We start from the raw sequence: 23,450 nt of genomic DNA on the forward strand, positions 1-23,450 counted from the left end.
ACAGCTGAGATAACAGTTTGGTTTGGTCACTAGGCAAATGAGACATTTCTGCGATCTCACAGGAGTGCAGTGTGGAGACTAGAACGAGTTGTGTCCTCTCTTCACAGAACTGTCACCGCAAGCAGCACAGGACATACTAGGAGCTTTCCCTGCTGCTCCACAGCCTCCTCACAGAATAGGGGAGATGAAGGCAAACACCAGAGGAAATTTCAGGGCAACTGCAGTCACACAGTACCTGGGAGGCCACAGGCAGGACGGCAGCAGGTGAACTGGACTGGGACAGCAGTGCGCAGCGTGGTGTATAGTGCTGCCAAACCTGGGCAAGGGCGGGCTACAACTCAATTCGCATTTTCTTTACTTATGACACACATTTAAGAAACTGTTACCTTATGTTGGTCCTCAGCCCAGTTATCTGTAGTCTCATCAGAATATTTATTAGGTGGTTGTTTTGTTAGCTATTCTGTCACTTAAAACACTTAAAACCTTATCTTATAACCCATATTTATGAGTCAAAGGTGAAAGTTACTCTTGTATACGTAGTTATGGCTTAACAGGAAAGTAGTTAACTGGCTTTGCTTTTAAAAAGAATAAAGCGCAACAGAATAGATTTAAGTAATGGTTTGGCAATAAGCATACATGAAAGGTAAAGAGGCCAGTCTTTACCTGACCGAAGCCAACAGCTATTTTAATTCATTAAAATACACTTCACAGCCACTGTGATGTTTCTGGCACCGATTCCAAACATACTGAGCAGCTCACTCGGCCTTCCGCTCTGAGGCACTACTGGCACTGCCAGGTGGTAGACCTGGATGTCAGGCTCCATGGATACCGCTGCACAAACAGCCTCCCCGATGCCACCTGGAGAAGCAAGGGACATTAGGCCTGCTCTGGAAACAGCTGGGCAGCCTTAAACCCCCTCACACAGACGAGGCCTTTGGATTTGTGGTTCCCGTTGATTCATAAACCACCATCCCCTGACTGCCCAGAAGCATCTCGTTCAAAAGTGCGAGTCTCCAAGTTGCTCCCAGCCTCCCTTATGGCAGGGGCTCTGTCCACTGGGGCTCCATGGATGCAGGCGTCTGTGGAACTCAGATTCTCAAAGCTGTCAGGAACCTACGAACTGGATGCCGGCTTCGGAAGGGCCGGCTTGCAAGGCTGGCCCTGGGGTGGTGCCCGGCCAGTGGGCTGGTGCGAGTGCCCTGCATCGACAAGACACTTTCCCTACTGATAAGGGTGGTCCCTGTGCCTGGACTCTTGGCACCACAGGGTGGTTTAGGGGGCGCATGTGCTTTCCCCTGGGAATCGGGAAGTTTGGCACGTGCCGGGCAGTGACCAGCCCTCAATGAAACCCGGGGTGCCGAGTCTCGAGTGGGCTCCCTGGGTCTCCAGGGAGGCATCTGTCACTGCCGGAGAAGGGAGAGTGCTCGGCTGGCCCCTCAGGGGAGGGAGAGAGGAAGCCGAAGGTGTGGGGTTCTCCACCCCCGACCCACGTCTTCTGTCCTTGGGGGTGCTGGCGTGTGCCCTTTCCCTGTCATCAACCTCAGCCGGGAGGGCACTGGAGTGCTTTCCTGCAGATCACTGGGGTGCTCTTGGGGCCCCTGACATGCGAACACATGAAGCTCCCCACTCCCTCCTCTGCCTCACCTGACCTTCCCTAGCCAAACACTGCCCAGCCCCCTCTCCCTGACCACACTTTTCCTGCGTTTGCTGTGTTCTCTGCTTGCAAGGCACTATTGCCGTTTTTTTGTGGGGGGCAAACTATTAATCATTCAATACTCAAGAGCAACTGTGAAGCTTCTTATGACGCCTCCCCTCACAATGCCAAGTTAGACACTCCTCTGCACTGCCACTGAGCCAGCTACCCGGGGACCAGGCAGTGCACACTGTGCTGAGCACACACAAACGAGGATGGGCACGGCTCCACCCTCAGCCAGCCAGTGTAGGCGGGCGTCGCAAAGAGCAAGTAATACAGGTTGCTGGGTGAGTGGTTGGCTGGAGGTGCTGCCCACGATCATGGCACACCTCTGGTCAAGGAAAACAAAAACACGCTGCACCAAAGCAGACTTTCAAAGTGGTCCCCAAGGCCTGCACACACCTTCTAAAGAGTGATCCTCCACTGTGATAATCTGGCCACCTGTGGCTTTTGCGTTGGAGATGATGGTGGCTGCATCCAGGGGTTTAATAGTAAACAGGTCGATGACGCGGATAGAAATATCTGGAGAACAGAGATAACCAGATTGGTGTATGAAGCAGACTTAGAATAAAAGACAGATTGGGGCACAGAGGCAGCCCAACTCCTACCACTCCCAGCTTGAACTTCAGCATTCAGCAACAACCAACTGACCTTGCTTAGAAAGATCATCGGCGGCTGCTAAGGCTTCATGCAAAGTCACTCCAGCTCCAACAACTGTGATCCTGTCGTTGACACCACTGCGGACGACCTGGTGTTGCACCCACAAAACAAAAATGCTGTGCTTACTCCACACAGAGTGCGTCTCGAAGCGGAGGACACGCTACACTGCTATCCGGAGCCTCTACCAATTTCACTCCTTAATAGCTCACTATAAGAGAGGCCGAGTCAGCACACTGACCAACAAGGACATGTTCTTTTTAATAAGCCCCACTTCATGTTTGTTTAACAAATTCACCTACTTTTCCTCAGGATTCAAGACGCCAAATTACTAAGTTCTTTTACAATACGTATGCAAAATGACCCTTTAGCAAAGCAGGTGGATTTCCAACTGGGATGTGAAAGGCTGAAGGCCAGAAGCGAGTTGTACAGCCCATCTGCTCCAGAGCATGGACTCACACCCACCAAGGGGTCTGAAAAGGCACCACCTCTGGACTGCTTGCATATCTTGCTGGGGCACTGACACAGAATGGACTCTGATCATGAACATGCTAATGGGGACCATTTGGGGGCATTTTTGAGGTGCTGCCCAAGTGCCCTGTGAAGCCCGTGCATTAGTGGGCCCCTTCTGTGGCTGTGCAAAGGAAATCTCAGAGCAGGAGGAACTCGCCCAGGGAAGGGCTAAGACCAGCAGCCAGGCCCATCTGCCTTCAAAGCCCATGCTCCCAACCACTCGCTTTTCTGTAAGCAGACAGGGTTCTCTGCTCTTTTTTTCATCGTTTTGTTTCCTCCAAAGTCACCCAACCAAAGGCATCTGGAAGTCCGCATTGCATTCCTCTGTATAGCTTTTCCTGTAGCTTAAGAACCACTGCTGATTACGGATATTCAGGGCTTTAAACCACCCATCCCCATTCTTCGAGAATGTTCTAGCGTTTTCACACACACACACACACACACACATATACAATGTATAGATACATACATATACACATACACATACACACACCTACGTCCCCCTTTGCAAACCCAGCCCTTGAATTATCCATGGCATGCATATTATCACACACGTTTTAACTCACATCAGGAAGTTTACTTCATTTTGTCAGGACAGGACAAACATGGTGGGGGGGCGCAGAAAAGAGATATGAGAAAGCTTTGAAAACCATATGACTATCACCAAGACACACTCCCCACCACCCCCGGAGGCAAACATATAGCTTTGAGTTAGACGTGGGAGTCCAGGGAACAATAGTGTGAACGTGTAGCCCACACTGAAGTGAACAGTACAGCTTTTCCATTCGGCAGAACGGAACTATGGGGGACTGTTAAGTGCTCTGGGTACAGCTGCTCTACTGTGGCACTGAGAATTGTGGAGCAGCCTAGCCCTTAGCGATCAAGTTGGGAGTCACCTATTGCTCTTCAGGAGTGGCTATCAGTCTTTCACATACTTAAGGGGAGTATTAATGACGTTCTAAAAGGCTTATAAGATAAAGACAGGACATGAAACTTTCCTATGCAGTATGATCTCAACTAAGATATACACATATATATACGTGTATATAGAAAAAGCCAGGAAGAAAACGCGCCCAAATGTCTGTAAGCACTGCTCTCTAGGTGGCGGGCAGTCACTTATTTTCTCCACAGACGCTGCTGGTTTTCTGCACGCACAGCTCCGACAGGCAGGCGCACAGACGCCAGGGTGCCGTGGGGGCTTGAATCCTGGGCTTCCTGAACACCTTCTCTGGCCCTCATCTACAAAACATGGCCGGTTGCTAACAATCTGTGCTTCTAGGGCTTTCTCAAGGATACAGGAGACAGGAGGCACCTTGCAATGCCAGCCTTTTATCAGCAGGCCTGGGGGTGAGGCCACAATCCATGTGCAAAACCAACCTCAGGGTCACACAATGGCCAGAGGCAAGATGGTTCATATTTGTTTGTTGTATTCCTGGCCTTGGACCTGCAAAACCAGGACCTAACAGATATACTATTCATCTGAAATGGGTTGTATCATTTTGTTTAGCTTGAGGCTGTGATAAGGTGCAGCAAAGCAAATCAAAAGCCTTCAAGTTGTTACCAGCTTATCTTTAAGGGTGCAACAAAGAGGCTCCTTTCAGAAAGGAGAAAACTTCAGTTCAGGCTGATACTGGCAGAATGTTCCTTCCTGAAGAAAAGCAGGCAAAGGTCATGAATTTTTTTTTAAACTAGTGCAAAGAAAGAATGAAGCGTCAACTGTGGATGTCTCTAGCACTGGCTTTAAGAACAGTGCTCTCCACATGAACTGATACTGGAAGACACTGGAGAACTTGAGGCCTTACCTTGGCCTGTCCAATCTCAAAGTTTTCTTGTGGGGTGTAAATAACTGCAGTTTCTGGCCGACTGATCCGAATGTAGCACATCTCCTAGGGTGTAAATGAACACCAGAGCCACAGTTTAGAAAATCAAACTAAATTTCCAACTAATAAACCTCAAAAAGAAGCGGGGGAGGACCTAACAATTCTTTGTACTAAAAACAAAATGTGCTTTTTGGAGTGAGGGCCAGCTGTCACGGGGTCAGGTTACTACGAAGGACCCTGCTGGGGGCCCTGTGACGAGCTCTCCACACTGCCCTGGCTCACCCATGTAGGAAAGCTTTCTCAAATATAAATCGATCTGTTGTGTCTCCACAGAACATAAACGTGGGGCAGGAGCACTGACTCACCTTGAATAGAAAGCCTATAACACATGGGAAACAACTTTTGTCACAACAGCTTGTAATGCTCCATCCTTAGAAGTACCTTAGACACCGGAATATAAAATGACTATTTCTCCAACAAAAAGATGTAAATATGTTTTTTTATCACCTTGAACATATAAACAGGAATGTAAATGAATACTCCAATGTCCAGAGTATTTGTTAATTTACATACATATTTAAATCATACATGACAAACCAATACATTAATTTAGGAACACTGATTCCTTTTGTTCATTTACATGTTATGAACTAGTTCCATTCGGTGTATTTTTACGAGGTAAAATTTACTTAAGTGGAGCACGCACCGAATTCTGATAAGTTATACACCATGTAACCATCTCCTGAGTCTGGATAGCATTTGCACCTGCCCAGAAAGTTCCCTCATGCCTCTCTCCTGTCACTCTCCCCACCCAAGAAGCAACCTCTATTCCGATTTCCATCACCACAGCTTTGTCTCTTTTGAACTTCCCACAAATAAGATCCTGCAGCACACGAGATTGCACTGTACATGCAAGGACATAAAACAATGTCTAGGATATAGCAAGTAGAAAAATCCAGGACTATGTGTGAGGCCACTTAGGTTTAAAGGAAAAAAGTCAAAGAAACTCATGTCTCTAACACGTTGGAAATGCTTGGAACGGAACCCGCACAACCCACCCCAAGTGTGCCCAGGGTTGCCTGTGCAGGGGCATGGGTGCGTGCAGGGCTGGAGGGTGAGGTGAGTCTGGTGGCCGCTAGCTAGAGTGGTTAGAAAGATAAAGATTCTGTCCCCTAACCTCTGCTGCAGCTGGGTTCTGGACAGGAGTTAGGTTGTGTCCATCTGATGCCCTTGGGTGAGACTTCAGGAGGGGCAGGCAGGGCAGAAGCCAGACTTGTACCCTTCTAAGCTGTTTCTGAGGGCGGGACAGGGCTGGGGACCCCAGGGTTTGTCTGCAGTGGCCTCCCACTGGCAATTGTCCAGTTTTCTGATATCACGAGGTGGCAGCTGCACGGGCTGTGTCTAAGGCAGCACATGATGGCTTGTCGCTGGAGCCCACTTCTGTGGCCCTGCCAAGGGCTCCCTGTCTCAGAGCCCCAGAGCACCCCCTCTTCTTGACCCAAGTCCCACCCGATACAGGTCGTCAGGGGTTCGAAATTCTTCTGCACTGTTTTTTACAATGCACATGTATTCATGTTCTTCGTGGTTCATCACCTTTTTTGGGGGTAATGGTTCTACTTTTAAAAGGAATCCTACAACCAAATTTCCTATAACGAATATCTATTTTCTTTATGCTGAGAAAAAAATGGGGGAAAAAAAATCAAACCATCAGTATCAAACTAGCATCAGAGCCCAGAACCATTTTCTGCCTGCACCAGTGTCCCCTTAAAAATACCTTGGTATTGGCCGCCAGGAACACAGCATGCTCCGTTGAGATGGCATCGCTTGGATAGAAAATAGTGCAGTTCGGAATCGCTCGGAACATGGCCAGATCCTCCAGGACCATCTGGGAGGGGCCGTCTTTACCTGAGAAAGCAAAGCCATCGCCCAACAAAAAGATGAGCCTGCTCTCTGTCAGTCAAGCAAGCGTGCTGCCATGGCGACCACCATCGCAGCACACGTCACCGCCACACTCCACGTGAGGCTCCTAACTGACATCGCGAGCAACATGGCATAGGCCTCCTCTTGGCCCCAAGCCTCGCCAACACCTGGCACACGGTCATAGTGCTGCTGCCCTAAGTGACCCAACACTCCTCCCTGAGCACCAGGTCTTTGGCCCTGTTCTCTTCTCCCTAGGAGGGCCCCCTCAGACTCTGTCATTTCTTCTCTGCTCTTCTACCTTCTCCATCAAGACTACAGTTTTCAGACTCAAATGGTCTCATTCATTTCTCATGGCCTTCAAAGTAGCTGAGCATTACAGAACATAACCTTTGGGGTGCCCTTGGGGTGCTGCTGGAACTCAGGGGGCCTTCGTGTGTGGGGGAAAGAAACTCTGTGGAAAGAGAAAGCCCAGTGTACACCAGGGTGGCCTAGCTCTTCCAGCTAGGAAGGGAAATGTCACCATGTACACTGCCTGGCCTGGGACCGCTGTCTCTCCTCAGAACCCCAGCTCCTCTGGGCTGCACCTGGAGCCACTTCTCCGCTTAGCTGAGTTTACAACTTACTCCTCACCCAGCCCCAGGCAGAGACCCCAGACCTCTGTCCAGGCCCTCCTGTCTCCTTGCTCTCTTCCCCTGCATCTGGCCCATCCAGAGACCTCTTAGCCAGTCATGCTCTCCCAGGAAGTCCCCAAGACGACACCCAAACATGCACTTCCAGCTCTCCCCTCCAGCATGCTGGCAGCAAGTGTAAGCTGTCACATCTACCTTGACCTGCCCCGCCACAGGAATGTCAGATGCCCCATCTTTCTAGACTCCCCATTTCTGTCATCCACGAACACGACTCCTGGATGTTTCCCAGGCAAGAAACCCCTGGGGGCTGGGGTTTTGCTGTTCTTGCAGCCTGAGACTCCTCCTTCTGTCAGCAATGTTGAAATCTTTCTTCAGGTTCTCACAGATTTGCCCGATTTTCTATCCACTGCTAACACACACCTCGGTCCTCCTCCTGGCTCCCGCGTTTCCCCCAGTTTCCATGTAGTCCATCCACGGTTAGTGCCCACGTGTTGGGCCCCTTGAGGTCTCCCCTTCTGTCCAAGCAGGCTTCTCGTCCCCACTTAGACTAAGGCAACCAGAGAGCAGTAAACAATTCGGTGATGCCAGGGTGACCCAATCCCTACCTAGTATGTGGCTTGACAAAGAAGAGGCACTCAGGACAGATAATTATTTCTCTGTGACAGAAAAAATGGGCACTTTTCAGTAATACCAAGAGATTGGCTCAAAAGTTACCCAGAATGTCTGGAACTTCTAAAACATGACATGGCTTTTTTCAAAAAGGAGGTATGATAATTAAACATTATGGAACCTTAAGTACGCTGGCAGTTCAACCTCTTACAGGCTAATCTTTCTCTGTAAAGGAGGAAGGCGATTAAGATGACAGCACTGAGGACTCATACCTATGGATACACCGCAGTGGGACCCAATAAGGTTGATGCTGATTTGAGAGATGGCTCCCAGCCGGATCTGATCAAATGCTCGGGTCAAAAGGGCAGCGAAGGTGCAAACAAAAGTAACCGTCCGACCACGGGTGGCGCATCCAAGTGCCACGCTCACCTGCCACACAAAGAAGGTGAATCAGAACACTCCCGGACCCCACCGCCCCTTCCGCTCCCCAGCACAGAGTGTGGGGATCTCAGGGAAATCTTGACTCTGCACCCTCTCACCTTGCCACCCCTCCCCCAGGCACCTACCTGGGAAACCCCCAAACCTGGCACATCCACGGTGTCCCCTGAATGCTGCCAGAAAAGAGAGGAACTGCAGTGCTAACCCTGCTCCTTCAAATCCAAGATGTGGAAGCTCGGGACACTCAAGGCCGCCCTGCAGTCCCCGTGGGTCAACTTCCTATTCTCTTCCCCTACCTTCTGTCCCCTCTCTCCCTGCCCCTTTGCATGCTTCCCCTGGGCACTTCCGGGGAAGAGAGGTGAACAATGGAGGCTCTCCCATCCCATCCCCACGTCCCCAGCGTGTCATTAGCAGACCGGTACCTACCTGAGGCCCACTTGCCCACCCAACTGATCCTCATCCTTCTCTTGCTTTCTCAAGGGCATCTCTGACTGTGCAATTATGCCCGCCCCCATGTTCCCTCAGTTTTTCCCTCTCTGATCACTGAAGTGTGTGCTAGTATCTTCCATCTTCCCCCCTCACTTTCACCTTGTCCTCCCGCTCCAGGTGCTGCCCTTCGTCTATGTTCTCCTTCACAAGAAACTTCGCACACTTCCTCATTTCCCACTTTCTGCCCATTTCCCTTCATCTAGGCTGCCATTTCCTGTGAGGGACCCAGAAGCTGCCAGATGCAGAGGTCATCTGACCCTGTCTGCATCATATCTGACCTCTCAGGAGCCTCCAGCACTACAGATCACCCGTCTCACTGAACACTGCTGCTCCTGCCCAGGCTGGTTCTGCTGGGCGGTGCACCTAGACTGAGTCCTGGGGCTCGGGCCACACTCCTCCCCAACTGCCCCCTCCACGGGGAACCAGCATACGGTCCCATTGTGTCACTCTGATGTGCTTGATGCTAACCACCCCTCTCTCTCTCTGTTCTTCACCTCCCCTGGAACGCCAGGCTCACGTACCCTGACAGGTTTCAAACTAGAAGATGAACATCTTGGGGGTAAACAAAGACCGTCCAAGGGGCACATGGCTGTGGCTGGTCTCAACGTCAAGATCCTTGACCCCCACGTCTGTCGGCCAGCAAAAGGGCCCAGGGCCTGCTTCCTGCCGTCCCCCCAATAATCGCCTCCCAGTCACTGACTGTCAAAAGGCACCCTCTCACCCACACCGGGTCCTTCAGTCGGGCAACATCCTGGAGTGTAAGAGCTCCGCATCAAAACAGAAAGGACAATTCGAAATAATCGTAGCAGCCTTGAGAAACTACAGAACTCAAAAGATTGGATAACAAATTCTTTTTTTTTTTTTTTTTCTTTTTGCGGTATGCGGGCCTCTCACTGCTGTGGCCTCTCCCGTTGCGGAGCACAGGCTCCGGACGCGCAGGCCCAGCGGCCATGGCTCACGGGCCCAGCCGCTCCGCGGCATATGGGATCCTCCCAGATCGGGGCACGAACCCGTATCCCCTGCATCGGCAGGCGGACTCTCAACCACCGCGCCACCAGGGAGGCCCAACAAATTCTTTTTTAAGTCAGGGGTTTTCCAATTCTTTTAACAAAACTGAAAGAGAACCTAATGCAACTGTCAACCCTTTACAAATAATTTTCCACCAACAACTTTACATGAAAGATCACTGTGTGGTTTTGGCTTATAACAGGGAAGGAATTCAGATGAATTGAATGATGTTGCCACAACCAAACTCTTTCCCTTCCCATCACCTTATTTATGTAAACAAGGTTTCTTGGCACTTACATCATTAAAATACGAATAGATTTTGTTCTGAAACTTGTCTCATTCTAGCTTTAAGTGTACTTAACCAATGCTACACAAGCTAATAATTATAACTGTAGCTCAATCCAGAAGAAAAAAAAAATTGTAATGCTCCAAGGCCTATGGACATAGGACAATTTTTAAAAACTATCAATGTATATACATATTTTTATTGCAGAAAAGAACTGTCAATAAAAGGCTTTCATGCATAAATATATTTGGGGAAGCAGAACGGAAATAAGAATTCAAGTAGAAAAACGGATTTAATTTCTGACAAAGAGAGCCTTCATGTAATTGGATGATTTGAGTATTAAAGTGTCACAAATTTCAATATATGGGAAATTATATCCTTTGCATCTACTTAAATCTGTGATGAAAAATTTAGATGTTAACTTAAAGCTAGGCAGAAAAAGATCTAGTTTAGAAAAACACATTCAGCAGTTTGGAAAGCAAACACATCTGGAGATAAATGACCTATCCTCTAACCTACCTGGCGCCCCCATCCCCAGTCTAACAGGTACCCTGACCCCCTACCCCAGAGCGCAAAGAGAGCTCCGTTCCTCCCTCAGTCTTGTCCACGTCAGGAAGCGACACTCCTCTGCTCCCAGGTGCTCTGGCCTATGCCCTAGTGCCAGCCTTGGTTCCTGCCCTGACACCTGCCCCATGGCATCCTGCCGACTCTCCTGTCAAAGCAGATTCTGGATGAGTCTGCTTCTCTCCAACCCCACAGCTACTGTCCTGGTCCAAGTCGCCATCTCCTGTCACCTCCCCCCCTTCCCCCAACAAACTATTCTCCACACCGGCCCTTCCTTCTGCTCCCTAAACAGCTCAGATTTGGGCATGCCACAGAGCTAGCTGGGCCCTCTGCTGGGAATACCGTCCTCCCAAGATCTACGCATGACTGACTCCTTGTCACTTAAGTCTCAGCTTAAATGTCTCGGCCTCTGAGACCTTGCTCCTGACTGCCCTAGTCACGCTATCACTGTAGTCACCAGTTGCACCTGGTAGCACTGGATAGTACCCACTTGCTGGCTGCTTCTTTATTCGTTTTTTTCAGTTGCTGACTGAAAGAATCAATGAGTTAGGAAGCAAGCTTTTTGATAGGCGGCTCAATTCAGAAAATTATGAATTGTATTTTTTTCCATTCAAAATGGAAACAGCTTAGCTTAATGAGACGCACAGAAAAATGTACATATTCTTACAATTGCAATGACCTACTTTACTGAACAGGGGGGCTTAAATTCCAACACTGACAGGGCCAGGGAAGCACCGTGAACAAATGAGTGGGCCAGCAGGAGGCAGGGACATGGTGAGCTGGCTGTGGATCCCCATCTAAATGGGGCCCCTGCTTGGCCCCAGCTAACTGGTGGCAGGAAGGAAGGAATGTCGTCCCAGTGCTGCCAGATCTTCCCAATCTTCAAGAGAATCCAGAAATCTGGATTCCATATAAAATTTCCTGACTTTTAAAAGCTGGCAGCTGGGACTTCCCTGGTGGTCCAGTGGTTAAGACTCCGTGTTTCCAACGCAGGGGGCGCGGGTTCGATCCCTGGTCGGGGAACTAAGACCCCACATGCCACATGGTACAGGCAAAAAAAAAAACAAAAAAAAAAAACGACAACTAATTTAAAATATTTGTAAATACTACTTGTTCCAAATACAGTATCTCTGGTGGTCACGTAAGGCCTACTGGCCCATAGATTTCTGGCCAGTGCTGTTTTTGGCCTCTACGATGTGAAGGTACATGTGCGCTGGCCTCTGCACTGGCACAGAGCTTTACAAGTCAAGGCGTTTACTTGCACAAACTCCTTTCTCTCTCTTGAGGGGAGTGTGTGCGGATATGTGCATGCATAAGAGACTCCTGCATTAATGTCATCCTGGGAACAGACTGAAGCACAGATAAACAGAACAGCTCTACCTAAGGCCACAGCACTGCTGACATTCTTGAGACTGCAATTAGGGCAACACTTGAATATCTAGGATATATTAGGCCCCATGCAACAAGGTGGAGAGAAAAACCACAGTCCCTTGTAGCTTTCAATCTATTGGCCTCTGGGATGTTGTAGGATTGCCTGGTTGTGGGATGGGCAGGGCAGGAAGAGTGGGGTCACCTAGAGCTACCAGGGAGCTGGGCATGCTTTAGGCCTGGAGACCTGAGGGCAGATGGCTGGAGCCCCTCCCTGCAGTCCTGGAAGTCACCCCTCAGACTCTGCCTGGCTGCTCTGTACTTGTTTCCCCCGACACTTTTTCCCTCCAGCTCCTTTGCTTTTATAAGTGGAAAGAAAAACCGTAACACAGCACAGGCCTCCTATGTCTGTCAATGAGAAGCCTCAAGGTGGGTCCCCAGCATACATACCATGTTTTGCTCAGCAGCAGAACACTCAATGAAGCGCTCAGGGTGCTCCTTCTTGAATATATCAGAGCAGGTGGAGTTCTTGCTGTCACTGTCCAGCACAACGACTCTGTCATTTGCACGGCCCAGCTTAGCCAGAGCCAAACCACATGCTTTCCAAGTAGCTACCTGGAAGTTAAACAGTAGAGTTTCTTAGAATGGGTTTAGAAGGAAGGTGAATTGGTAGAATTATAAATTTTGTCATCTACCTTAATGAAGAAAGCGAATTTGTGATTCACCAATAATCTCCTTTTGGGTCATAAAAAAGGACTGCTAGCCAATTTTAAATCCATACTTGGCTCACTGGGTATCAATTTCCCCCAAATAAATTTATTCTTCTGTCTCATTCCTATAGTTGATTTAAAAATTTAAATTTCCCAAAATGCAAATGCCTCTGTGAGTGTTTAACTATAAAACTGATGATACTCACTGTAAATATTAAAATGTAGAACTTCAGAAACATAATACAAATAATAAACAATTCCATTAGGAAATTGTTTGAGATTGGACTCAACCTATGGATTAACTTAGGGGAGAACTGACATCCTTACAATATTGAGTTTTTATATTAAAAAAAAACAAGGTTTGGCATTTCCTCAAAGAGTTAAACAGAATTACTACGACCCAGCAATTCTACTCCTATAGGTATATACCCAAGAGAAAAACACATCTATACGAAACGTTGTACACAAATGTTCATTGCAGCATTATTCACAATAGCCAAAAGGTAGAAACAACCCAAATGTCCAGCAACAGATGAATGGATAAATAAAACATAAGATACACCCATAAAATGGAGCACTGCCACCACATGGATGAACCTCGAGAACACAGTGCTAAGTGAAATAAGCCAGACTCAAAACTTTGCATATTATATGATCCCATTTACATGAAATGTCTGGAATAGGCAAATTCACAGACACAGAAAGTAGATTAGCAGTTACTAGGGGCTGGGTGGGAATGGAGAGTAACTGCTAATGGGTATAGGGTTTGTCTTTGGGATGACGGAAATGTTGTAAGATTGAGTGTGGTGATGGTTGCACAACTCTTGTCATTCAATGCTAAAAACCATTGAATTGTACATTTCAAATGGGTAGATTATATAGAAATCCATAGCTTTATATATCTTTATTATCTCAATAAAGCTGTTATTTAAAAAAACAAGGTTTTCCTCCTCATTAATTTGTCTTTGTTCATTCATCTAAACACTCTTAAAAATATTTTTTAAAACAGGCAATTCATGTAGATGAGTACAAAAGTCAAGTTATGAAAGAATATCGAGTGAAAAGGCAATCTTCCTCCCACTCTCCCAGTTCCTCTCCCCCGAGGTAAGGGAAATGACAGGTTTGTGTAGCATCCTTTTGGCAATGGTCTACTCACAAATACTTGGTAAGCATCTCATGCATACAAGGCATGTGAGCTTCTTTTAGGGCTATAGTTTTATAAGTATCTTAACATAGACCTTATATACTTAAGTTTATTTTTAGTTATTTTAGTTTTTATTGCCATTGTAAAAGGGATAATCTCTCCATTTTATTAATATAAGAATCAATCTTTGGATATTAGTTTTGCTACAGGCTCTCTTTCTGGACTCCTCTTATTTCTAACCATTTTCTGTCGATTCTCTTGGGCTTTCCAGACATACGACTCTACCACCTGCAAATAGGCTTGCCTTTTCATTGTCAGGACTGAGTCTTTTATTGTTAATGATCATAATTCCCCCCTCCTGATACTGGTGAACGATATGCATTACTAATTTGAACTTCACTGATTCATATACTTCTTTAAGGTACTGAGTTGAGACCAGCGAACATTTTATTTAGAATTTTTACATCAGTATTCATAAGTGAGGTTGGCCTGTAGTTTTTTCCTTTGGGCCAGCATTATAACATTTTGGCTTCATAAATGGCTTTTTCCATAGTCAAGCAGGTTTGAAATAGCCTAGGAATTAACCCATTCCTTGAAGGTTAAAATTAAGTCACTCTTGCAACTTAGTGAGCCTGGAACTTTGGAGGTATAACTCTTGGACAGTTTTCTCAAATTTTTCTATGGCTGTTGATCTACTTAAGTGTTTTGTGTCTTTTTAGTCAATTTTGGTATTTTATGTATTCCTAAAAGAGGTCCATTTTTTTTTTTACAGGTTTTCATACCAATTAGAATAGTTTTCTCAAAATTCTGTTTTCTGCATCTGTGGTTATCTCCTCTAGTGACTAATTTTATTCATTTATGATTTTCATCTCTTTAAGTAGGCTAGATAATGGTTTGTCTACTGTATTAGTAATTCAAAGAGCCAACTCTTTGATTTGTGTATTAATGTGACTTCTTGTTCTTTAATTCATTAACTTTTTACGAACTGGCCTGTTTCCTTAATTTTTCCTATTAGTAAAATATATACACTTCTTTCAAAAAATGAAAAGCTTCCATAATCCCACCTACCTTCCAGACATAAACACTTCATCATAATCAATGGTGCAATTGACATTCATTCTATTCTGCACACTTGCACAGGTGTTTCTGTAGGATAAGTTCCTGTGAGTTGCACTGCTAGTTTTGAAGGGTATGAACAGCTAAAGTGTTAACACATATTACCAAAGTAGCCTCTGTTTATATGTACTTTTCCCTTATTAAGAGCATTCTTCTGCTTTTAAATTTGTTTTCTAATTTCCCAAATAGTCAATTCATTTATTTTAAACCCATATTACCAGGCTAAGAAAACGTAGGTAACACTCAAAATGTCCCCAAGTAAATAAATATTTCCTTCCTCCCAGGCTTGCCACCTTATTTCCTTAGGTTGTGAAGACCCTGCATACTTTGAATACAAAAGTGGTAACAAAAAGCAGAAAGGCTTTATGTTCAGGGTTTCACGCCTAATTTGTTTCCTTTTCGAAGAACTGGTCTTTGATGAGTTGGCGTGTCTCCTTGTGTAATCCAGGGAATAAGCCCAACAGATCAATCCAGCCAGGCCCCCATCCTTTGAGTAGACACAGAAGCAAGCAAAAGTTGCACAGCACTGAACACAAATAAGCAGCGACTGACTGGTAAGAAAATTCAGACCTGAGTTAAGTTTGAAATCAAAGAATAAATATCAGAAACAGTAAAGGAGAAGGTAATCCATATTTATTGCTTATAATCTTTAGTTAAATATCACATCACCTAACAATTTGTTCATTCCTGGAGATCAGAGTAAACAGAGTCCTCTGTATTTAGGAAAAGCAGAGAAAAAAGCAGTTTGCCTACCATGTCACCAACAGCGTAAGCAGGTGGAGAGGTCATTTCTGTATCTGTGATGTTGATTTGAGGCGAGTCTTCAACAGGGGGTTTTGGGTTAAGCTTCTTCTTGGTCTGTATCTGGCTCTCAATTAGTTTGATAATTGCATCCACTCTTTCTTTTGGCATTGGCCTTTCATGCCAATTTTCTGCATCCTCAACAGCTGCAACCCAATGGATAAAACACATTAATTCCCTAAGTATCTAATGAGCTCCTATTTGGTCATCTGAAAGACATCCAGATGGAGAAGATGTCAGCCACAGAGTAAAAACCTGGCACAGGGGGCCTGACATAGTACTACAGTCGCAGGAGACGGCCTTGACAAAGGCCGAGAGGCTCTTGAGGGGGCCACTGGCCCATGTGCTGGTGAATGGAGGGGAGAGAGGGAGATGAGGCTGGACAGGCAGAGCAGACCATGGAGGATCCTATGGGTATAAGGAGTTTGAGTTCTGTCCAAAGCAAGATGGGAAACCACTGACGGGTTTGGAAGGGGGATGGTGACTGATCAGATCCATGTTGTAGCAAGATCACCATGGCAGTCATGTGGGGGCTGGCTTGGGGAGACTGCAGTTAGGGAGAGATGACTGGGCCTCAGCAAGAGAGATGGAGAGGAGCAAACAGACTTGAGACGTACGTCAGGAGCAGAATCAATCAGAATCGATGATAGACTGGGTGTGTGTGTAGGGGGCACATAAGGGAGAGGTGGAGGCAAGGACAATACCCAGGTTTCTGCCAGGAGCAAACTGGTCCAGTCGACATTTACTGAACGGGGGTACCAGAATAAGACTGTATTTTGAGAAGGAGTCATAGAAGAGTTTTATTCTAAAACGTCAACACTAAAAACACACCAGGGATCACACCTACTGCAACTATTTATACTTGAGATGAACAACTTCAGATGTCCCCTTTGAAAGCTGCAAGAAGTTAAGACTTTCAAAACCCCCTCCCTTCCCCGACCCTCAGTTCCACAGTTACCTTTCCCAGAGGCGCTGCTTTACTAGTGGTCTGTGTGTCCTCCTAGGTAGCGTGGGAACAGACTAGGGCGCTTGCAGGCACGTACACTCACGTTTACGTATCTGCTCACGCTCAGCCCCCCTCTGGCTCTGCACTCCCATGGTGATGGCTCCCTGCTGGTCCTCTGATGGACTATCCTCTCAGCCACTCCCTTGCGCTCGCTTGCTGGGGGTCTGGGCTTCCTCCCCCTTGCCTTAACCAGATCTACTATCTACAAGCATGAAAAAGAGCCAAAGCGCTGGGCGCACGTCACAGGCGTAATCACCGTGCATGAAGTCAGCTGTCTGCCCAGCTAGACTAAGCCTCTCTCCACCTCATATGCTAGGCAGGTTTTTGACAACCACAAGCAGAAAAGCAACACTTCCTTACGTGACATGCCGTGGCCCCTGAAGGTCTTGGCAACTACAGCAGTGGGCTTGCTCTTCACTTGAGCCGCCTGCTGGAACACGTCGCACAGTGCCTCCACATCGCGGCCATCCACCGTGAAAGTACTCCACCTGCCAACAGAGAAGTGGGCCAGGTTAGAAGGCGAAGGGGGGATGGGGCGGAAAGAAGGTGCCACAAAACAGGACAGTTACCCAAAGGCTTCACAGCGCTTCTGAAACAGGTCTATGCAGTGCTTGAGGGGCAGGGTGCCGCTGTGGCACACGCGATTCACGTCAAAGATGGCCACGAGATTGTCCAGACTGTAGTGGGAAGCAAAGGCCATGGCCTCCCAGACGGAGCCTTGCGAGGACTCGCCATGTCCAATGAGGCAGAAAACCCGGTAGCTGGGGCAAGCCAAGAGATGTTAGGACCCTGCCTGGGGCTCCTCTGGGCAGCTCGAGCAAATATATTTCATGGAGAGAAACAAAGGAGGAGACTGAAGCAGCTGCTTCAGACCTAAGACAATTTTCCTTGTCAACGCTGCCCAAATTCCACAGCTGAGGAAACGCAGCTTTAAAAGCTTGGGCCTCACGACATGGGCTGCACCTTTGGCTAGTCTTCTCATTCTAGCTGTAAAAGTAATTTCTACGTTCTTCTGCCACTTCTCTGAGCCCAACGAATAAGAGCGGATGGGGAGAAGGCAGCTCCCTTAAATGCCCAAACATTTACATATATGGTTTCTTGATAAGCTCCATGTTAAGCACTGCCACCTTCTATTTCTGATCTTACAAATTTATATACAATAATAACAATCAAAACATCCGACCTCAGGAGCATTTGTTCTGTTATAAATATTAAACTCCTCCGCAGCAGAAACATGAAATGTTTAAACCACTAAAACACAACCCAGACCCCACAAAAATGCTATAAATGAAGTATAAAAAAAGTGATTAACCACAGGATAGGGACTAACAGAGGCAACAGTGAGAGATGAAAAGGTCAACTGTGGAGGAAGCACAACGAAGTGCCTCCAGAGGGGCCACCTGGGCTGGAACCTGGGACGGAGGGGCTGCAGACTCAGGCACCCTGGGTAAACCGTCGGAGTAGAACATGCACACCATCATGGCCAACCCTGAGCCCCCCAGGATCCCCCATCTTGCTGCTCCTACATCAGCAGCACCTGGGCACACACCCCTGCAAGAAAGGCATGGATCTGTCTGTCTTTAGGAAGGTGGACCATTCCAGAAAAAGAGACCTTTGATTAACATGTAGGGGTCCCCAATGGAAAGGCAAATACACCATCTGTTCACTCTATAGTGAACCTCACTGAGATATGGGAAACAGGAAGATGTCTCTTAGTAAAAACGTGAATCCTAGGACTTCCCTGGTGGTCCAATGGTTAAGACTCCATGCTCCCAATGCAGGGGGCTCGGGTTTGATCCCTGGTCAGGGAACTAGATCCCACAATGCTGCAGCTAAGACCTTGCATACCGCAACTAAAGATCTCGCATGCCGCAACTAAGATGCGGCGCAGCTAGCTAAATAAACAAACAAACAATAAATAAACTGTTTTCTTTCTTTTTTAAAATATTTATTTATTTATTTTGGCTGTGCTGGGTCTTAGTTGCAACATGCGGGATCCTACAGTTGTGGCATGTGGGCTCATAGTTGCAGCATGCGGGCTTCTTACTTGTGGCATGCATGTGGGATCTAGTTCTCTGAACAGGGATGGAACCTGGGCCCCCTGCATTGGAAGTGCAGAGTCTTACCCACTGGACCACCAGGGAAGTCCCTAATGAACTGATTTCTATACTGCAGGCAGCACTTAGGACCCAACAGGAGATGCTAGAACAGCTTCATGAAATATGATTTCTTTTTACTCCTTGACTACTTGGTAACCTGAACTTTTAATACAATCACTGTCTTCCCAAACTAATATGTGATAAATAAAGCCAAAGTGCTGGGGGAGGGGGTGGGGGGAACAGTTAAGTGGTTTCTGGGTAAGCGCCTTACCTGGCCTTGTCAAAGTACTTGCCAGTATATGCCATCCCACATGCGATCCCCAGTCCTTGCCCCAGCCATCCAGTTGCCACATTAACAAACGACAGTCTCTGTAAGAGAAGGGACCAAATGAGTCTACACACCCTCGTGCACCCCAAAGTGTCAGATCAACGTCACAAAGCCAACAGAGTCACAGGTAATCCAGCTGGTGAGGGCAACTGGAGCTCTGACAACATAGAAGTGGGAAGCTTCTGCACACAGCAGCCTAAACAGAGCCCAAGAGCAAAGCAGAAAAAAACATAAGCACAAGTCTTGCCATTTCCACAAGACCTTTTATCTAGTTGTATACAGACCAGATGTTCAATGTTTTTGGAGAATATAGACTCTTAAATAGAAGCTAGAAACACTGAAGAAGATTTCAATTTCCCTGGTTTGTAAAACTCAAGTCAATTGAGATTTGAGAAGTGGTGATGTAGGAGGTTATGCTAGAAATAAATCACTTTCTACCACTGCTCCATTTATCCCCACTGACCTGCTTGTACGCACAGGCTATCACTGTCCCACGGAGAGAATGTGGCCCTCTGAGGGCCACAAGGTGGTGCCAATGCCAAAGGTCTGCTGCGCTGAGGCCTCACTCACTCCCAAGCTTCTGAAGAGATATCAAACTTATTCAACACTTCCGCTGCCACCATCTTGGCCTAGCCACAAACATCTCTTGCCTCTGTCAGAGCAGTGGCCTCCCTGCTTCCCTCCACAGTCATTCTCAACACAGCCACCAGGCGGAGCACGATAAAACCGAAGTCCGTCCCCTCAATCGCTGTGGAGAACTGTCCAAGGTCTTGTCATCTAACGTCAAGTAGAGCTCAAGTTCTTGCAGTGGCCTGTTCACTCCAGACCCCCATCACCTCCCACTGCTCCGGGTGCCTGGCCTCCTGGCTGTCCTTTGAGCACACCACGCACATGCCTGCCTCAGGGCTTTAGCACGTGTGGCTCTCTCTCCCCCAAGTGCTCAGTGCTTGTGCCTAAATAAGGGCACAGCTTACTCCCTCACACCATCCAAGTCTCTGCTCAAATGCCAACACCAAGGCTTTCCTGGACCATCTCTTTCACCTAGTACCTGCCCTCCACTTCCCTTGGATCTAGGATACTCAGCTCCATCTGACATGCTATTTCTGGGTTTGCCTCTTGTCTGCCCCCTCCCTCCATTCAGATGTCAGCTCCATTCAGAGGCTGGTTTGTGTTGTCACTACCACGGATGAGTGTACAGTAGCTGTTAGTCTCAGATCCCTCTCCTGTCTTGCTCCACCCTACTGTTCTGCTCTTCCTGGGGCTCCTGAGCTTCCTGAACTTTCTCTACGTGCTTTGTGCCCTCACAGATTCCTGTTTTGCATCTCTAGCCCCGAGAACTGTCCCACTGAAGTCTCTCATGACAACATCGCTAGCTTAGTCTTTCTCCCTACAGCTCCTATTTTACTCCTGTAACAAGCTCTGGCTCCCAGGTGCCTTATGTGCCCTTGGAGCGAGCCTGCGCTCTACACTCAGACCAACTCCACTTCCCCCCAGCTTTAACGCAGGGGACAAGTAAGCCCACTTCCATAAGGCTTTGCTCTCTGGGTATGATGGTGAGGAAAGCCCCGTTCAGGAAGCAAGAGGCTGTAGGATTAATTGAGAAGATTAATGGGGCACCAGCATGATGTCTGGCATGGTGGAAGCACGCCCACATGGGTTCCCTTTCCTTTCCCAAGAATCCTTTCGCTGTGGGGGGGACACTCACAACTGAGGGGCCAAGAATAAAGATGCACACAAGCTGCTGAGGGCACCCAGGAAAGAAAGCTTTCTCTTCCAGGTGGTACTTCTCATCTTTGTTCTGACACAAAGTGTGCTTCAAGAACAAATTTACAAGAAGGCTTTTTGGTTACTTCCCAGGCCTCCTTGGCTAAAGAAAACAAAAGAGCTGATAAAATAAAAACTAAGGCCTGGGTGGTGGACGGAGAGATCATGAGCACCTCAGTCAGTGCCATGGCCAGGCCTTAGCAAGCGGCCTCCTCATGCAGCTGTCTACATAGATACTCCTGCCCTGGGAGCACAGATTATGGAGACCCTGGCTTCTTGGCCTCTAGCAAATCCATTTACTCCATTCCCAACCAGAGCCAAGATGGACTATGCTCCTGAGTGTTTTCTTTTTTAAAAAAACTAAATTTATTTATTTTATTTATTTTTGGCTGCGTTGGGTCTTCCTTGTTGCGTGCGGGCTTTCTCTAGTTGTGTTGCACGGGCTTCTCATTGCAGCGGCTTCTCGTTGCAGAGCACAGGCTCTAGGCGCATGGGCTTCAGTAGTTGTGGCTCGCGGGCTCTAGAGCGCAGGCTCCGTAGTTGTGGCGCACGGGCTCAGTTGCTCCGCGGCATGTGGGATCTTCCTGGACCAGGGCTCGAACCCGTGTCCCGTGCATTGGCAGGCGGATTCTTAACCACTGTGCCACCAAGGAAGTCCCCTGAGTGTTTTCTCTTGTCTTCAAACTTTATCTGCCGCGTAAGTCTGATGAACACACAAATCTGGCAAATGAGTAGTGCCCAGCCTGAGGCTACACGTCAGAAAGTCTCTCTATCCCTCTAAGGCCAATGACTCTGATTATACGATAGCAGCAATTACGGGATAGTCTAGGCATCTTTTTTTTTTTTTTTTTTGGGCTGTGCCGTGCGGCTTGTGGAATCTTGGTTCCCTGACCAGGGATTGAACCCAGGCTCCCAACAGTGAAAGCATGGAGTCCTAACCACTGGACCACCAGGGAATTCCCACATCTTTCTCTTTTTTTAAAGTAAAGCTCTAAACACCCATACTTTGTTTGTATACCTACAGTTATTCAGTTTTTATGATGAAGGAAATTCAAGCTTACAGAAAAGTTGTACGAATAGTACAATGAAGTTCCATATACTCTTTACCTAAATTCGTTGACTATTACTAATGGACTTCGTTTGCTTCATCTCTCTTCCTCTACACACACGTTTTATTTATCCTTTGCCAAACCTCATTTGAGATTGTGTTTTAGACACCAAGACAAGGATCACAACTACGGCTCCAGGTACTCTGCCTATACTCTGCCTTTGTCTTTACTTCCCGCTGCCCAGATCTGGGGTTTCTATTTGCACATGTCATTCTACCAGTTGAGCTTTAAATGCTTTGCTCAGAACACAGCAAACTTTCACACAGCATCAAAAGAGCTGCTTGTTCTTCTAGATTGACCTTGCTTTTAATATTTCTTTTCTTTCCTGTCCCCCAATGTCATGAGGTATCTCATACTATAGCTAGCCTAATGAGAAACTCCTTATTGGTATCAGGTCAGATACACAGAGAAATGGAAGAGAAAGCTGACTGATGGGTGGGATGTCCCTCCAAATCAAGCTCAATGCTCCTCGAGCTCAACAAGTTGGATTCACTCACGTGGCCCTCCTCTATCCAGGTGGCAGAGGATCGGAGCAGCATGACCCTGACAAGGGGGGCTTTAGTGGGGTAAAGTGAGGCACCATCAAAGGAAAAGAAGGACTGCCAGCTGCCGCAAGTCTTCCTTCCCAGCACGCAGTCCTCACTAGAACACCTTTAGATCTTTATGAGGTGCCATGGTCTGAATGTGTGTGCCCCCTCCCCAAAATCCATTATGTTGACAACCTAATGCCCAAGGTGATAGTATTAGGAGGTGGCGGTCTTTGGTTAGTGATTAGGTCATGAGGGCAGGATCCTGAAGAGGGGGGTTAATGCCCTTATAAAAGAGAGACCATTTCTCCTTACATCACACGAGGATACAGTGAGAAGTCTGCCACCAGGAACAGGACCCTCACCAGAACATGACCATGCTGGTGCCTTGATCTTAGACTTCTAACCTCCAGGACTGTGAGAAATAAATTTCTATTGTTTATAAGCCACCCAGTCTCTGGTATTTTATTATATCAGCCTGAACAGATGAAGACATGAGGCAAAGAGAGAAGCACCAAAAGGATAAACAGAGGCCATTTCAGGTCTTGTTGCCACATGGTGGCTTTTAAAATGAGTTCAGGAACCAAGTGTCTGAGCATGGGTTCCTATGCCAGCTTACCTTGGAGAGGATGAATCTGTCATTGTTCGGGTTCTCCGGGTCCATCTGTTTATACCTCATGATGTAGAACAACAGCACGGACATGATCTCAGAAGCACTGCTGCACAATGTGGGGTGGCTGAAAGACATGGCACAGGTCGTTTCTCACAGGCAAGTGACTCACCAGGGACACACACAGTGCATGAGGAGGCCTTTCAGCACATGGTCTCCTCAAACTGGAAGCAGCAGTCATT

The 23,450-nt window shown here is 47.3% G+C and overlaps 1 protein-coding gene across 1 annotated transcript; it reads right to left on the reverse strand.

The window, feature by feature from the left end:
* Positions 1-685: 685 nt before the first annotated feature.
* Positions 686-23,316, reverse strand: TKTL1 (transketolase like 1). The gene is made up of 12 exons (XM_060086737.1): positions 23,218-23,316; positions 19,142-19,239; positions 17,341-17,532; positions 17,132-17,259; positions 15,718-15,911; positions 12,445-12,609; positions 8,114-8,270; positions 6,458-6,588; positions 4,666-4,749; positions 2,345-2,441; positions 2,096-2,215; positions 686-858 (listed from the first exon to the last, which is right to left on the reverse strand). Exons 1-12 carry the CDS (start codon positions 23,299-23,301, stop codon positions 686-688), a joined length of 1,623 nt encoding a protein of 540 aa, XP_059942720.1. The 5' UTR covers positions 23,302-23,316.
* Positions 23,317-23,450: the final 134 nt, after the last annotated feature.

This window comes from Mesoplodon densirostris, chromosome X (genome assembly GCF_025265405.1).
Source record: "Mesoplodon densirostris isolate mMesDen1 chromosome X, mMesDen1 primary haplotype, whole genome shotgun sequence".
NCBI classification, from domain to species: Eukaryota; Metazoa; Chordata; class Mammalia; order Artiodactyla; family Ziphiidae; genus Mesoplodon; species Mesoplodon densirostris.